At 44.8% G+C, this 17,380-nt stretch overlaps 2 protein-coding genes across 2 annotated transcripts in view; both read left to right on the forward strand.

The window, feature by feature from the left end:
• The window catches only part of LOC140185019 (uncharacterized), a 777,523-nt gene that overhangs the window by 501,102 nt on the left and 259,041 nt on the right, over nt 1-17,380 (forward strand). The gene's annotated exons all lie outside the window — the stretch shown is intronic.
• On the forward strand, nt 15,533-16,698 carry LOC140185477 (probable G-protein coupled receptor 139). Its single transcript, XM_072238814.1, has 2 exons — nt 15,533-15,758; nt 15,800-16,698. Exons 1-2 carry the CDS (start codon nt 15,533-15,535, stop codon nt 16,696-16,698), a joined length of 1,125 nt encoding a protein of 374 aa, XP_072094915.1.

Here is a 17,380-nt window from a genome sequence, read left to right on the forward strand (position 1 = left end):
GAGAACGGCTAAACGTCGCTTTCTCAATCACGGGGAAGTTAGCGAAAGGCAGCATGTCCCACATGTGCAGCACAGCATCCTTCGGATCCGTCTTCTTTCCTCATTCCCACGATCGGTAGCTGCTGTTTGAGTTTCTCCAAACTGAAGCATTTATCCGGGGCTACCCCTTCAGCCTCCTGCAGTCGAGACGTCAGCTTCTTCTGGGACTCCTCCGACTCTCGCCACAGCCTCAACAGTTCTGACTCACGCTTCTTGGCCATCTCAATCTGGGATGCAGTTACCCCACCAGTTTCTTCCACACTGACCTGAAAAGCAGCAGTTAAAGGATGTTCAGCCTCCAGTTTTTTTTTTCTTCCTGATGACTTCTTCCAGGTCAACTTTCAGTTTTCCACCTCATTTAAACTGTCTATTGTCATCTCCGGGTTCCTTTCAAGCGTCCGCCTCCCTTTTCCGAGATCTGTCCTCCATTTCTTCACTTCCTCGGGAGTGTTGTCAAACTCCCATCTCTGGGCTCTGGGTTTTCTGTTGGCCTTAGTCAGACCACTTCCTTGATCTTCTCCAACTAGTAAGTCTTTTCAGAATCGATGTCTTGAGTTTCCGCTGATCCCTTCGAAGGTGGGTCATTGTTTCGTCTCGCTGGATCAGTACATGACGGCAGTGTCGGCTCGGAATTCCGTTTCTCCTTCTCCAATTTGATGAGCGTGAATTCCAAGTCTGCAATGGTGTTCCCACAAGAGCGGCACGCAGTCTCCGGTCTGCATTTCTGAGCGCTCAGTTCAACGGTGCAAATCCCCTCTCTCCCCTGTGTCTCATTCCGATTGACGGCCTGGGTTTCCATCCCCAGGTCCACCACCGTCTATTCCAACACCAGGAAGTTCAACTGGTATGTCGAGTCATTTTTTCTCAGATTGCACCAAACTCCGCCGGCCAAAACCTCCTCTACATGTGACACTTCGCTTCTGTCGCCGGGCTCAGCCACTCGCCTCGCCTCATAGTCCCCCTAGGCGAATCCAAGCTCTAGGTGGTCATCCACATACGTCAATACTCCACACACCTTCACTTCCCCCATAGTCTTCCTCATGCCCCGCGGGAACGTTGCAGGGGCTCCGGATATGCCCTTTGGCATCTCTTCGGGTCGGAAGAATCCTAGGGACTAATAACAGCCATCTTCTCCTCATCAGCCGCACTCCTCGGAATCTGACAACATCCACTCCTCAGATCCAGCACACTAACCACGTCCCATAATCGGCGTACATGCTGCCGAAATCTTCAACGCCGCTAAGGTCCAGTTGCTGCGACCTCTCTCTCACTGAGGTGTCTTCAGCGGTCAACTCTCCTCCCTCGTGGTAGTTCGGACCGTCTACTAAGAGGGTCTCACCCTCAGCTACTTTCCCCAAGCCGTACAACCGCTGGGTCTCGTTTAAATTCGGTACTGGCTCAAGGCTGCTACACACATCCTCAGAAACAACTCGACACGCTGGGTGCCCAGACAATGCCCCCATGAACTCCAGGGTCATTAACCAATCATCGACTTCTGGATAACTACTGCCACTAGTACCCAAAGTCTCCGGTGCCCTTGTGGTTCTCAAGGGTAAATGCTTCAGACACCGGTTCTAAAACGAACTGTGCAACAACTTGATCTGCGCCCCGGGGTCGAGGATAACTTTAGCATCGCTTCCATTTGTCCGTAACGACACGCTGGGGCGTGGTCCCTCTAAGCCTTCAGGAATAAGGCCTTTTTCTTTCGAAGTTCATTGGTACATTGCTGGGAACGTGCTCCCACAGAGACCCCAAGCCGTTTCCCCACTGGGCCTCCACTAAGTTTAGCAACCCCTCTCTGATCAGCTGAACAACTGAGGGAGGGGATGATCCCCTGAAATGACCCCCCTGGCACCGCACGCAATTTAGTTGCACTCTTAGCCGGAGAAAACACACTGAAAACCTTCCCCCCTCGTTCAAATAACTGTCTGTTGTCACTACGGTGTAATTAAACCTGATAGTTCTAACACCGTCAACAGCCCGCCTACACAAACTTTCAACCAATCCCTGTCGCTCTCCCTCATCCGAGCACTGTCAATCATCTAACAACTGAGAGATCCGCTCCGCCCACGTCTCGCACGCCTCCGCCCCTCTTGGGGTGGACACCATCCCAAACGCCAGGCGGAGCCTGCCATAGACAGAACATATATTCGCAGACCCTACCTCCGAATCAGACCACTCTTTCCTCTCTCTCCCAACAGCATGGGCAGCCCCATGTTCTGCCCTCAACTCGTCAACGCTAGTCTGAACTCGAACAAAGACCTCGCCCATCTCGCATGCAGCAATAACCAGCAAATAACCCAAAAAGACACACATTACTGATTTAAACAGGGCAACCACACAAAACACCACTGAATCCAATCCCGGACAAAAGCCTCTAAATGTAGCCCTCCTGGCAAGCCTCAGGGTCGCTCTGCTCGCTGTCGTCTGGGGAAACAGCCCTCGCCCCCGCCAAACTGGGTAATTAGTTTGTGTGGATGTTGTGTGATCTACCCCACCCCGCCCAAATAACAGACAATACACCAGAAACGATTAAATGAATTACAATTTATAGATATTATAGGAACTATATAATTAATAGAGAATAAAATACAAAAGGAAAATAAAAGGCGCCACATTTATCAAAGTTCTGTCTCTTCGTGCACAAACAGTTGGAGCTCCGGACCCTCCTTCTTCACCCTGCGATCCCCTCGGACCACCTCGACCTGCCGCCTGGGACCAACTGGAATTTTACCTTATTCCTGACCGCACCAGTTTCTTTCCAGAGACAAAAGGCGAGCGGAATGGTGTTTTCGTTGGCCCCAAGGTACTGTTGCTTGTGCACATGGGTGACGGCAGGAAAGAGGCCTCTTTCCGAACTCCACGCGCTCTTCATGTAGGATCCCATCTCATTTTGTGACAATGACATTGGTGACAGTGTGCACCATCATCTCTGGATTTTCACTCATCCCCTTGACAATATCCTGCAGCTGCACCTAAACACCCTGGACTGTAGCACCACTGAGACAACACAACATCCTTGTGTGTCTTTTGCTGTCGCAGTATCTCCTGCCTGTCGCCACAAACTACTGAGTCACTTGTCACTACCACACTGCCTGACTTTTCCTTTCCCTGTCACAGGGGAATCACCAGGGTTCCTTCTTCTCGTTTTGAAATTAAAGAAATACATAGAATCAGGTACTGGTAAAAGTTTCCAAAAAGTGTTCGTGGACTCATGCTGCCTGTCCTAGAACCTCCTTGAAAAACTGCCACGCTCTAGAAGATCACGGCGATCAGGCCCACAGGCCAAGTGTTGCATGGTGTAAATAGAAGGTGACCGCACCGGATTCCTTCCAGAGTCCAAAGGCGAGCTGGATGGTGCAGGCACTGGCTGTAAGATACTGTTCGTTGTGTACATGGGTGACATCTATATGTGGAATGCAGAAAAAAAATAATAAATTTTAACCATAGGGCATATAGAAATATGAGAGCTATAGTCAAGTGGAAATTCTGATTGCCAAAGGCAGGTTGAGAAGGATATTGCTGATAATGCTAAGATTGATCCCAAGAGATTTTGTCAATACTTTAGTCGTAAAAGACAGATTAAGTGGGAAGTTAAGTGTATTTGGAATAACAGTGGGGTATTATATTATGCAGAGAAGGACATAGCGGATACTTTTAACTCTTATTTTGCTAAAGTGTTCACCTGTAAAGACGTGAGCAATATGCCAGAAAGTGTAGAGAAAAATAAAGTTATTTATAGTGGCTCAGAGATCTTAGAATGTGAAACAGCTGAGAGTTACTAAATCTCAGTGTCAAACAACATATATCCAGGGGTACTTAAATTAGTCTAACACAAACACCTAACAAGAATTATTCAAAATTCTGTGAATTTGTTAAAATGCTGAAGGACTTGAAAAGGGCTAACATTTTATCGGTATGTCAGAAGGGTGACCGCACTGAACCTTGTAACTATGGACCAGTATGCTTAACGTGCATTGTGGGTAAGATAAGAGAAAGACTAAAAAAGAACAAGTTGTAAAATAATCTGATAACAACAAACATGCAACTAATGGGAGTACAGGATAGTTGTCAAGTTGACTGCCAGTGACTAGTGATGATCCGCAGGGGTCGGTGTTGGGACCAATTCTTTTTATGCCGTTTATAAGCGATTTATATGATGAAATAGATGGCTTTGTTGTCAAGTTTGCAGATGATACAAAGTTTGACGGACGGGTAGGTTGCGTTCAGTAAAGAGTTAGGATGCAGAAGGACTTAGACAGATTAGAAGAATGGGCAGGAAACTGGTAAATGAAATATAATGTTGGAAAATGTACGGTTATGCACTTTGGAAGTTGAAATAAAGGTGCGAACTATTTTCTAAACGGGGCGAAAACCCAAACATTAGAGATGCAAAAGGACTTTAGAATCCTTGTGCAGAACACATTAAAGGTTAACTTGCAGGTTGAGTCGGTGGAGAGTGAGGCAAATGCAATGTTAGCATTCATTTCAAGAGGTCTAGAATACAAGAGCAGGGAATTTATGTGGAACTTGTTACCACATGCAGCTGTGGATGCCAGTTCGCTGGGTATTTTTAAGACAGAGATTGTCAGGTTCTTGATTGGACATGGCATCAAATGTTATCAGGAGAACGCCGGGAAATGTGTTTGAAGAGGAGAAAACAATCAGCCAGATTGAATGACATGATGGGCCAAATGGCCTACTACTGCTATGTCATATGGTTTTATGCCCTTATGTCAGCAGGAAGTCAGCATGGGTTCAAAAAGGGTAAATCACGTTTTATTAATATGTTGTAGGTCTATGAAGAGGCAACTAAAATTTATGATAACAATAAAGAAGTAAAAAAAAATACTGAGAGCTAAAGAAGTAAAGAGGTAAAGCTGTACTTGGACTTTCAGAAGGCTTTTGGCAAGGTGCCCCATAAGAGGTTAATAATCAAATTACAGGATGTACAGATTCAGAGTATGGTATGCGAATATCTGGAGAATTGGCTCAAAACCAGAAAGTAATGAGGTACGGTGAGAGGATAATTTTCACAGCAGAAAAATGTTAAAAGTGGGGTTCCACAAGAATAAGTTTGGCGGCCGCTTCCGTTTATAATTTACATTAATGATTTGTATAAGCACAGAACCAACTAAAGTAGTTAAGTTTGCATTTGACATAATATTAGAGAGATGGGCTGATGAAATACAGGCAGCAGAATCAACACAGGTCAATCAGAACAAAATTCTGTTGTGGGCTGATGAATGGCAGACGAAATTCAGTGTAAATAAATGCAAAATATTGCATACAGGATGTAGAAATATTAGATATAAATATACAATGGGGGTCTTGAGTAAGAGAGTGCGTTGTATGAGAAGGATTTTCGTCTCCTGGAAGACATCACTAGCAACATCTAGGCAATGCACTGAAGCAATTAGGAAGTCCAATAAAATGTTGGGCTATATAATGTGCTCAGAAGACACATTCTCCTTAAGCTGTATAATGCACTTGCGAGGCCACGCCTTGAGTACTGTGTGCAATCTTGATCTCCATATTTTGTGAGGGATGTGAAGGCTCTGGAAAGATTTCACAGAAAGGCGACTAGACTCATTGTCGGACTGCAGGCTGTGAGCTGTGCAGTAAAATTGAGAAAACTGAATCTATTTGGCCTAAGTCGACATAGAATGAGAGGATATGCGATTAATGTCTTCGGAATCATTAAAGGTAGAGGTAAGGTAGATACCAGCTGCTACTTCAAAATTAATCCATCAACAAGGAAACAGGACTACACGTATAGACTGGTTAAAGGGAGATTTCAGACTAACATCAGGAAGCAGTTCTTTACAGAGTGACTTGAAAAGCACAGAATGAACCCCACACTCACACATTACGAGAGACTGACCGGTACAGAATTGCCCCACACTCTCATACTGTATCAGAAACTGACAGGTACAGAATGAACCCCACACCCTCACACTGTAACAGAGACTAGCAGATACAGGAGCAACATCACAATCCTGCAATCTAAGCACCTGTCTCTCGCTGACGTTCACTCTCTTCGCTCTCTCTCATCTGACGTTTTATCTCACGCTTGTCTTTCGGTCGTTTATTCCAGCCATACCGCTTCTATTCATCTCCCAGTCTGAGTACTGTTTTTAACACTTAACCGAGCTGCGCATTATGTTGCCAGCTGAAATATTTCTTCTCAATTTCTTTTGATATTTCACACAATTGAGATGCTCATTAAAGATCAGTAACACCACACACAAAATGCTAGAGGAACTCAGAAGAGTTCCCTGCGTTGCTTTGGATTTCCGGCATCTGCAGATTTTGTTGTGTTTGTACATCAGCAACGCGCTCATTTGACCGCTGCCATCCTGATCTCGATTTCTCTTTTGTATCTTTCTCCAAACCTGTGTTTGTGTTTTTTGAATTGTATTGACCTTATTACTTACATCCTTCATATACATGAGCAGTAAAAATCTTTATGTTATGTCTCGGTCTAAAGATGCAATGTGCATTTTATCGTAATTTATAATAAATAGAATGTAAAATAGGACAGCCACTATAACATAGAAATAGAATTGTGTGTGTGTGTGTTTATGTGTGTGTGTGTGTGTGTGTGTGTGTGTGTGAGAGAGAGAGAGAGAGAGAGAGAGACAGAGACAGAGACAGAGAGAGAGAGACAGAGACAGAGACAGAGAGAGACAGAGAGACAGACAGAGAGAGAGAGACAGAGACAGAGAGAGAGAGAGACAGACAGAGACAGAGATAGAGACAGAGACAGAGACAGAGAGAGAGACAGAGAGAGAGACAGAAAGAGAGAGAGAGAGAGAGAGACAGAGAGAGAGAGACAGAGAGAGAGAGAGACAGAGAGAGAGAGAGAGAGAGAGAGAGAGAGAGAGAGAGAGAGAGAAGAAGAAGCTGAAGGACTGAAGGACAGATCAAAATGGGAATTTGCAGGGACAGAGGTTGGGATCGGTCAGTGAGGCTGCTCTCCGTTCAGAGATGAATAATTAGCCTAACAAAAAAAGATGAAATATCTAAATGTAGCTGATCGGTGACAAAGTTCAGTCTTTGAAAGTAAATCTACCGGTTTATTTCCACCAGAGACGCTGCTGAGATAACGCCAACGAATTTTAATGTATTTGTCTCCAATCGACCCAATATTTACAATAGAAACAAAGGTATTGAATTAAAGTGTTTGTTCAAACAACTGTAACAAAGAAAGTTTGTGAGGTGTATAACCGTGTCTCCGGAGACAGATCCTCTGTATAAATCAGGGCCGCTTGGAATGCATCAGCAGTCTGCAGGAGCTGTGTATTCAGGAGCAACAGCAATCACAGATTCGCACTGAAATGGTGTATCCAGTCATCTGGCGGATAGAAGACGTTTACTATCCTTTTATTTCTGCCTTTGGAATTCTCGGTAAGCCGCAGTGTCAGATGTCGTGGGTGGATGTTGAAGTGTAATCCCTATGATGTGATTGATTCTGCCGCTGGTTTAAACTCTCACATTACAGTGCCGAAGTTCAGCAATTCAATAATGGAGTGAAAACACCGGGACTATAAATGCTGGGATTTGGATTTTAAAAAAACCGCTGCAGGTATTCAGCGAATCGAACTATTTCTGCGGGACTGAGCGGGCCAGGCAGCGGTTTGTCATCAACAAAGGGATGTTCGTGTCTCCATGCTTTTGCTCTTGTAGGATCTGCACTGCATTGCAAAGATTGTGTTAATCAGGGTGATTAAAGTAAAATAAAGTAAAGTAAGGGCATCCGTTAGTCTTGCAAGATTCACTCTCCAGGGCACAGGCCTGGGCAAAGTTGTATGGAAGACCAGCAGTTGCCTATGCCGCAAGCCTCCCCTCTCCGCGACACCAATGCTGCCCAAGGGAAGGATATTAGGATGGCCCCGTTGTCGTCGCAGAGCAATATGTGATGAAGTGCCTTGCTCAAGGACGCGGCTGGGGCTCGAACTCACGACCTTCAGTCCAATGCCTTAACCACTTGGCCACGTGCCCACGAGGGTGATTACATCAATTTATTGTCTGCATTTTTATGTGAGCGGCTTTCAGAGTCAGGTGCAACAATAAAGTATTGACAGGTAGTAACACTTTAGCAAATGCGAGGAGTTCTGCGTTGTAAGACGAAACTGTTGAGGATGTTTAATAAATATCTACGATATGACTGGAAACGAAGCAGAAAGAATTCGTTGCTGAGCCAATTAATAAGATGTGGCGCTTCATAGTTATCAATACAGTGAAATGAATTTTGTTATATCTGCATCTGACACTGTTTCTGACATCTGACTACGACACTGAGTTTGAATTCCTCTCCCCGCTTCCCTGTGACGGATTCAGTGGGAGGCGTTATGTCTGTCTGTGAGGTTGTGTCAGACTGCGCTGTATCTATTGGAATTAGTCAATATTCAGTTGTAAAGTCAGTGAGGTTACAAATGCCGGAATAGGAAACAGACTCGGGGAATGCTGGAAACACTGAGCCCCAAACAGCTTGGCAGAGAAACCAGTGAGCAAGCGTGTCAGGGCTCTCTCTCAGAACAGTTCTGAGGAGAGATACTTTAGCTGCTGTCCAACATATTTTGTTTTCCCTACATGAGTGTTTCCTGCATTTCCTCTTTTTGTTCGGTCGTTCGGCTGTTCTGTCGCTGACAGGGATGGACATGGAATTTGTTTCTTGTCTAATGGAAGAATCCCGCCATTGGCGCACGGATTTATTAATTTTATCTAGACAAGAAGCGGAAGGCGCCGGTAGGAATGTTCCGTCCAGGATTGAACCTGAGGAGGTAGTTATTCAGTTTTAGCTTCCCGCTGCCATTTCACATTTCAGTCATCAGCAAGGAATCCGTATGCAGATCATATTGATTTTATTTTACTGTGTAAATTCCTTCTCTGTCTCTGCCAGCTCTGGGCCCTCTCTCGACCCTCCCACCGCTAAATGCAGCAATGAAGTGGAAATATTACATGATCCCCTCAAACTGCCGCATTGGTTTCTGCTCAGCATTTTCTCAACTTGATGTTCCCGTCTCTCTTCCAGCGAACCTGGTGGCGATTGTGATCCTGTCCCGGGGAAAGTGCGGTCTCTCCAAATGTGTCAGTCGCTACCTGGTGGGAATGGCAGCGGCCGATCTCCTGGTCGTTATCTCGGAACCGTTGCTGAGATGGACTGCTCTGATTTATTTTCCCCGATCGTTCCTGTTCATCACTCCTGTGTGCAGACTCGATGGATGGTTGATTTTTGCGAGCACGGCGGCCTCAGTCTGGCTGACTGTCGCTTTCACCGTCGATCGATTTGTGGCGATTTGCTGTGAGAAGCTGAAAACGAAATATTGCACCGAGAGAACGGCGGCTGTGGTTATCGGGACAGTGAGTGTGCTGGCCTGTTTGGAGACTGTACCCTGGGGCTTTACACTCCGGCCTAGAGAAATAATTGACGGTGTTCCCTGGGATTGTCTTCTTACATCGAGCTACAAAAATCTCAGCACATGGGCGGCATTTGATATGTTTCATCTCATTTTAACCCCTTGTCTCCCATTCTTTCTGATTTTACTGTTCAATATTCTGACGGTCAGGCGGATTCTAGCGGCCAGTAGAGCCCGCAGGGGGCTCCGGGGACAAAAGAGTGGAGAAAATGACAAGGACCGGGAGATGGAGAACCGACGCAAATCCATTGTTTTGCTCTTCAGCATAACCGGTAGTTTCATACTGCTGTGGGGAACAGAGGTGGCAGTTTCTATCTATAGACGGATTTCAAGGAGTTTTGTTTATCCTGCTACGGATCCCCGTTACATCACACAACAGGCAGCGGGAATGCTGCAGGTTCTCAGTTCCTGCACCAACACGTGTATTTACGCCCTGACCCAGAGCAAATTCCGAGAGGAATTAAGGAATGCGGTGAAATACCCACTGAATCGTATTTTGAAACTCATTAAACGTTCAAAATAGATGCTGTAAAGTATTACTCTTCAGCTGCCTTCATGCTCCCTATTCTATCCTCCCACTTGTAGGTAAATGGAAACAATGTGATGAACAGAGTAACAAAACCAACACCACAAAAGCTACAGATACTCGAAACAGAAAGCAACACACACAAAATCAGGTCCTGATGAAGGGTCTTGCCCCCAGACGTAGATTGTTTACACTTTTCCTCACACAAAATGCTGGAGGAACTCAGCAGTCCAGGCAGTATCTGTGGAAAAGAGCAAGTGTCGACGTTTCGGGCCGAGACCGAGGGCTGTCACGGACACCTTTCCTAGCAGCTCAAACGTATGTGTGTCACAACGTGGGCGGCGTTGGTGCGGACCCAAATGCAAAACACGCTCACTGAAGTACTAGGAACTGGACATGGCTAGGCTTAGGGACGGGACAGGTCACAGACTAGGAGCTCGGGCAGGTAAACCGACTTGGACTAGGACTTTGGCTAGGAAAGCGGGACCAGGACAAGGAACTGGAAAATAGGAGCTTGGGCTTGGACTCCGAGCCAGAGACTGGAAAAGGACCCAGAACCTGGGTCTTTACTCGAGCTCGGACCCCGGAACTAGGTGTGGACATGACGTGGCTACAGGACTGGACATGGCTTGGGTTCCTCGAGGCGAGGACGTGACGAGGCTTGGGTTCGGACTCCGAGCCAGAGACTGGACAAGGAGCCAGACGTAGGTATTGACTCGGGCTCGGACTCCGGAACGAGGTGAAGCCATGACGTGGCCTTGGGAGAGAGGACTAGGCAACGTTACAGGACAGAACAAGAAAATCCAAGGCAAGACAAGGGAAATCAAGTACAGGAGGCGGGAACTCCAGCACAGGACGAGGCACATCGACAGGACTGGAACCCGAACCCTTGATTTGATCTTGGCGGAACATGGAACACAGAGCCTTTGTCTTGGCGGAACAGGAACACAGAGATTTGGTCTTGGCGGAAAAAGAAAACAGAGACTTGGTCGAGGGAGAACAGGAAGGCAGAGCCTTGGTCTAGAGCACGGGAACACGGAGACCTGGGTTTGAGAGACAGGAACACAGAGACATAGAATAGAGAGCTGAAACCACTCCTTGGGAACAGAACTTGGGGCCGGGGCTCTACACAGAATGCTGAACACGACTAGACGGTTCCCAAAACTAGGTAGCAGCAAACGGTAGGACCTACCCAGTGCAGGCGTCGACACAGAGACGGTTCCCAACGCTAAGTAGCGGCAAACGGCCGGAGCAACCTAACGAAGGCGAGGTCACAGAGGCGGTTCACAATACTAGGTAGCAGTAAACGGCCGGACCTACCTAGCGAAGGTGTGGACACAGAGACAGTTGAAAACAACGATAGACAGTTCCTTATCTAGCCGCAACAAGGCTCCGGTCTTGCTCCAACAGTAGAACCTGACAACGATACAGGCGAGGACGCAGGCGAGGACGCAGGCGGGTTGCAGGCCAGTCTCCAGACCAGGGCTTCAGGAGGAGCTTGCAGGCAAGGCTTCAGTTAGACGTTGCAGGCGAGGCTTCAGGCAGATGCTGCGGGCAAGGCTTCAGGCAGAGATTGCAGGAAAGGTTTCAGGCAGAGGTTGCAGACAAGTTTCAGGCAGAGGTGAAGGGAAGGGAAGGGAACAGTCCAGCCTCTAGGTAACGGCAAAGACGGCCAAGCTTACCCAACGGAGGCGAGGACAGGAAGGGACAGATCCAACCGCAGGGTAACGGTAAAGACGGCCTGACTTACCCCACAGAGGCGAGGACGGGATACTAACGAGTCTAACCAGCAACCACATTCGATCCCAGGGCCACTTATATTCCCAGCCTCAAGACAAGCATCAGATGCCTATGATTAAGCCCAACTGAAGCAAGGGACAGACGGAATACCCGGAGTCCAGAGTCCACGGACCGGACCGTGAAACGGAATGCAAACTTCACGGAACGGACCATGATAATGTGTCCCAATTCGTTCCGAACACCTATTTTAATATCTGGTTTGGAAAGATATCAAGGCGGAGTCAAGTTCGGAATACTTTATGAGATTAAAAGAGATCTGGGCCTCTGTGGCTGCTATCTAATCATCTCTGCATCTCATTAATTGCAATATGAAAGGCTAAACAGACTTGCATAGCCGACGTCAGCAATTATACGTAATGAATGCCATTATTTTATTTTAACTACGCTTCTATAGAATAGTTCAATATATTTAAACACATTAGTGACAGGAATCCTGTCTGCTTATTAGCAATTTTGAAGACAAATAGGGTGCTTGCATGAAACCAATTTTCCATATGAACTAGAAATTTAAAATCGGTGTATTAGAAATCTTGTGCTAAATAGAAACATGGAGAAAATAGGTGCAGGAGTAGGCCATTCGGCCCTTCGAGCCTGCACCTCCGTTCAGTATGATCATGGCTGATCATCCAACTCAGAACCCTGTACCAGCCTTCTCTCCATACCCGCTGATCCCTTTAGCCACAAGGGCCATATCTAACTCCCTCTTAAATATAGCCAAGGAACTGGCCTCAACTGTTTCCTGTGGCAGAGAATTCCGCAGATTCACCACTCTCTGTGAGAAGAAGTTTTTTCCTTATCTAGGTCCTAAAAGGCTTCCCCTTTATCCTCAAACTGTGACCCCTCGTTCTGGACTTCCCCAACATTGGGAACAATCTTCCTGCGCCTAGGCTGTCCAATCCCTTTAGAATTTTATACATTTCAATAAGACCCCACCTCAATCTTCTAACTTCCATAGAGTATAAGCCTAGTCGATCCAGTCTTCCATCTTTTGAAAGTTTTACCATCCCAGGAATCAATCTGGTGAACCTTATTCATACTCCCTCTATGGCAAGAATGTCTTCCTGCAGATTAGGGGACCAAAACTGCACACAATACTCCGGGTGTGGTCTCACCAAAGCCTTGTACAACTGCAGTAGTACCTCACTGCTCCTGTACTCGAATCCTCTTGCTATGAATGCCAGCATACCATTCGCCTTTTTCACCACCTGCTGTAACTGCATGCCCACTTTCAATGACTGGTGTATAATGACACCCAGGTCTCGTTGCACCTTCCCTTTTCCTAATCGGCCACATTCAGACCATAATCTGTTTTAATAATCTGTTAATTAACATTCTACAGAAACGCGGTGCGTCATGTCTACTTTTAACTTTGCTCCCGAATTATTCTAATTTATATCCCAAAAATACCACATTTAATTACCGTATTTAAACCAGCACTAGTCATTAATTTCCCTAATGTCCAATTCTCTCTGTTTAAGAAACTCGTAACCAGATTCGACATAATCACATTTGCAACTCGTTATCGTGGATTTGACATGACTAGCATAAAATAAAATTAGATTTAAAATTAATGTGGGAAAGGCAAAACCATAATCAATGCTTCCAATTTCCTTCCTTTGGAAACTTCGCAAACAACTAAAAAAACAAAATAATCATTGCCGTACAATAACGGATCACTCCTACATAGACATCAATTCTACTACCATCTATTTGCATGTCGAGAGTTTGATAAATGTCCTTAACACATCTAGCTCTATCACAGCCCCTAGCATGGTGTTCCACGCATCTACCTCTCTGTATAAACTGCTTTCCTCTGACACACACCGTTATACTTACTTCCAATCACTTTAAAATAATGCCCTCTTACCTTGGTCATTTCCGTAATCGGAAAATGTATCTGGGTATCGATTCAATCAACGCCCTTCATCATCTAGTATACCTCACCATTCATCCTCTTCTGCTGCAATAAGAAAAGTTCTCGATCGATTACCTTCATAGCGCATGCCCTCAAGCCCAGGCGGCACCCTTGTAAATTTCATTTGCATCCTCACTAAATCTACCAAATCCTTCCTTTAATAAACTTATACTAAGAGCATCGCCAATGTTTTGTTGCTTGCCCCAGTTTTCCACCCTAAGTAAAATGATCCTAATGGTCAAATAGATACCTATATGAATGAATATATTTATTCTGGAATGGGACAGGATATATTAGATTAGATTATGAGGACACTTAGTCCTCGTTTACTGTCGTTTAGAAATGCATGCTTGCATTAAGAAATGATACAATGCTCCTCCAGAGTGATATCACAAAAAAAAACAGGACAAACCAAAGACTAACACTGACAAGACCACATATTTATAACATATAATTAAAGTAGTGCAAAGCAGTACCAGAATTTGTTAAAGAACAGACCATATGGTGCATTCAGCTTACAACGTTGCCCTTAAATACATCAACAGCACGATCTAACATGTTGACATGGAAAGGAAAAGTTGGTGTATGAAACAAACTGAGAAAACCGGTACTTTCATCGTCCGGGAAAAGATTACTGAAATGAACAAACAGTCCAAATGTCTCTTAATGTTTTTCGTCTGTTATTAAAATTGATAATTATCTGAGAGTGACTAATAAATATTTTATTTGAAACGCACAAACTCTGTGTCATAGAGAAAGAATGTACAACGTGCTCCTTTGAAGGTGTGAATAAATAAAATTAAACATAATTTTTATTTTGTGATTGTTCCACGGGAGCGATTTTAATTGCATGATGACAAAATTTCTATAAATAGTTTACCTGAAATGTTTGTTCAGTGGACTGTCATTGATGTGACTAACCACGTGGTATGATTAATTGTTAGAGGCCACTTTCTTCTCCTGTATAAGAGCTTGCAAAACAATGAACAGTAGATATGGACTATTTTTACTGATAACCAACCCACACAGAAAATGGGATATCCAGCAATTTACTACATCGCGAGTATTTACTATCCCGCACTAGCAGCGATTGGTATTCCTGGTAAGTAACTGGAATTGGCTAGCACGGTATGTGCGTGTTTTGTCCTTGTAACATCTGTGCCTCATCTGATGAGTGTTTTAAGCCTGGCCAGGTTTAAGTATATATTTCATTTTTTTTTCGTCTGGAATTGTTACTTGTTTCTGGTGCCCGATCGATTGAGCGGTAACATTTGTACTTCTCTTGCATTTACCTTATTCAACCTTCCAGCTTTACCAGCACGTATTGTTCTTAATTTAATACTGCATCAATATAGAAACTGAGACGTTTAATTAAATGAAAACAACGTCTTTAACATTGCTGCAGCTCTGTTTGCGAGCTCCGCTGTTTTTCGGCAACGTACATTATTACCCTTTCCGGCTTAATGCCACTATTTATTTATCAAAATATGATTGAAATTGCCACAATAACGTGCAAAACTCTTTCATTTTACCGTGTCCTCCTCTTTTGTCCGTTTTAATTAAGATACGATTAGATGAGATTTATTTTACTTCTTACATCCACCTCACAACATGAGGATGTAAAAATCTGTATGTTGGATCTCCGTCACTATGAACAAGATCCAAGTTTATTTGTCACCTGTACATCGAAGCATAAGTTTAGCTTTGCCGTCCCGCCACTTCAGAATGTTAACTCCCAAGAAACAGACTACCTCAGTCCATTTTATTCCCGAAGTATATGAAACCTACAGTATTCTCAGCTGTAATGATCGGTCTGGATGAGTGGTCGATATGTCAACCACTGGAAAACCTGGTGTCAACGGGAAACTTGTTGCTCAGCTGTTACTTGGGCCCTTCGTCATCATGCGATCGAAGCACAGTGACGGAACCCGCACGGACAACATTTCCACTCTCCGTATCGAAGCCTGCCTGACCCGGCTTAGGATCAGATGTCTGGCGTTCACTCGGTCCGATTCAACACGGTTAAATGCGAACTTAACGAGTAAAAATGATCAGGGTTAGTGCGCATGAAACTAATTATTCTTTGCTCCCTTGCAGTTAATTTAGTGGCGATTGCGATCCTGTCTCTGGGAAACTGCGGACTCTCCAAATGCGTCTCCCGTTATCTGGTGGGAATGGCAGCAGCTGATTTAATGGGTGTTATTATTGCTGTTGTACTCGATCAGATCAATAATATTTATACTTATGCTCTTCCTTTGCTCATTACACCGGTTTGCTCCGTGACACTCGTACTGAGTGTCGCAACCATGGACTGTTCTGTTTGGCTCACGGTGGCTTTCACGTTCGATCGCTGTATTGCAATCTGTAGTCAAAAACTGCGGGAACGGTACTGCACCGAGAGGACAGCGACAATTGCGATAGTAGTTGTGTGTTTAGGAAGTTGTGCGAAGAGATCCCCATTATACTTTGCGGTGGAACCTTTCCTTATCATTGATAACGTACCCTGGCGATATATTTTGAACACGGATTACCTTACTTTACCACTGTGGAAAGCGTACCAGTTGTTTAACGCCATCACTACACCTTTATTACCGATCGGTTTGATTCTGGTTTTTAATGCTTTAACAGTCAGCCATATTATCGCGGCAAACAGAGTTCGCCGGGGGCTCAGGAACAGCAGAGAGAAAAAGAATGATCCAGAGGTGGAGAACCGGAGAAAGTCAATAATGTTGCTGTTTGCTCTATCAGCCAATTTCATATTGTCGTGGATCCCATTTATTGTATATATTATGAACTGGCAAGTTCAGAATTACTCTTACACAGACAGGCATTTGAACACCCCAACATATATCCTGCAACAGTTTGGGTTCATGCTGCAGTTCCTCTGTACCTGCACCAACACGTGTATCTACACTCTGTCACAGAGGAAATTCAGGGAACAGCTGAAGGCTGGAATCAAACATCTATTGACGTTAAATGGTCGGCTCTGCACCTAAAATGCAAATCAAAGTGTAAACTTTGACGGGAGTATAAATACATTTCTATGCCATTTATATGTCTGGTAAGTGCCTCGATAATCTTGCAGCCAGGTGAGCGAATGTTAGTAGCTTCCGGCTTCCAGTGAAGTCAGCAAAATTATTCAATTGTGTGGCGCAAGAAACAACAAAACTGAGCGTATGTGACCGCGACGGAAGCAGAAATTGTATCAAACCTTTGGGTTAAAGTCTAAATCTGGTCCAACGAACCATGTGCGGCCAGAATGATTTTTCTTTCATTGGTAGGATTCTATTCTAATTCACTGGACTACGGGTCATTCCAGGGATTTCTGTAACAACTGGAGAGATACCTGAAACTAGGAAAGCTGGTGTCAGTTAAAGTGAGCTATGATACTTACAATTTCTATTGTAACAGTCCAAAATATGCGACAACTGTCTTTTCATTCAGAAATCCTGCGGTCCCTTCCAAAGCGGGTCTAAAACTGCACGACGCCCAAGTCTGACCCATAAATAGAGATGTGTAGCGGTCTTACTGAGAGGGGATGGTATCAGAAATGCAGCTGTAGATTTTATTTTTGTGTTACTTTTCCCCGTAATTAAAATGCAGAAGCGTTGAATCTAATACATTGTTTCTAAAGCAGTAAAAGAAGGAAGATACTGACGTAGTGTCCATTTAGAAACC

This window comes from Mobula birostris, chromosome 20, assembly GCF_030028105.1.
Source record: "Mobula birostris isolate sMobBir1 chromosome 20, sMobBir1.hap1, whole genome shotgun sequence".
Classification (NCBI taxonomy): Eukaryota; Metazoa; Chordata; class Chondrichthyes; order Myliobatiformes; family Myliobatidae; genus Mobula; species Mobula birostris.

Coding starts and splice junctions, on each gene's coding strand:
- LOC140185477 (XM_072238814.1), top strand. CDS start 15,533: ATGTCAACCACTGGAAAACCTGGTGTCAACGGGAAACTTGTTGCTCAG. Junction 15,759..15,799: donor AACGAGTAAAAATGATCAGG/GTTAGTGCGCAT, acceptor GCTCCCTTGCAG/TTAATTTAGTGGCGATTGCG.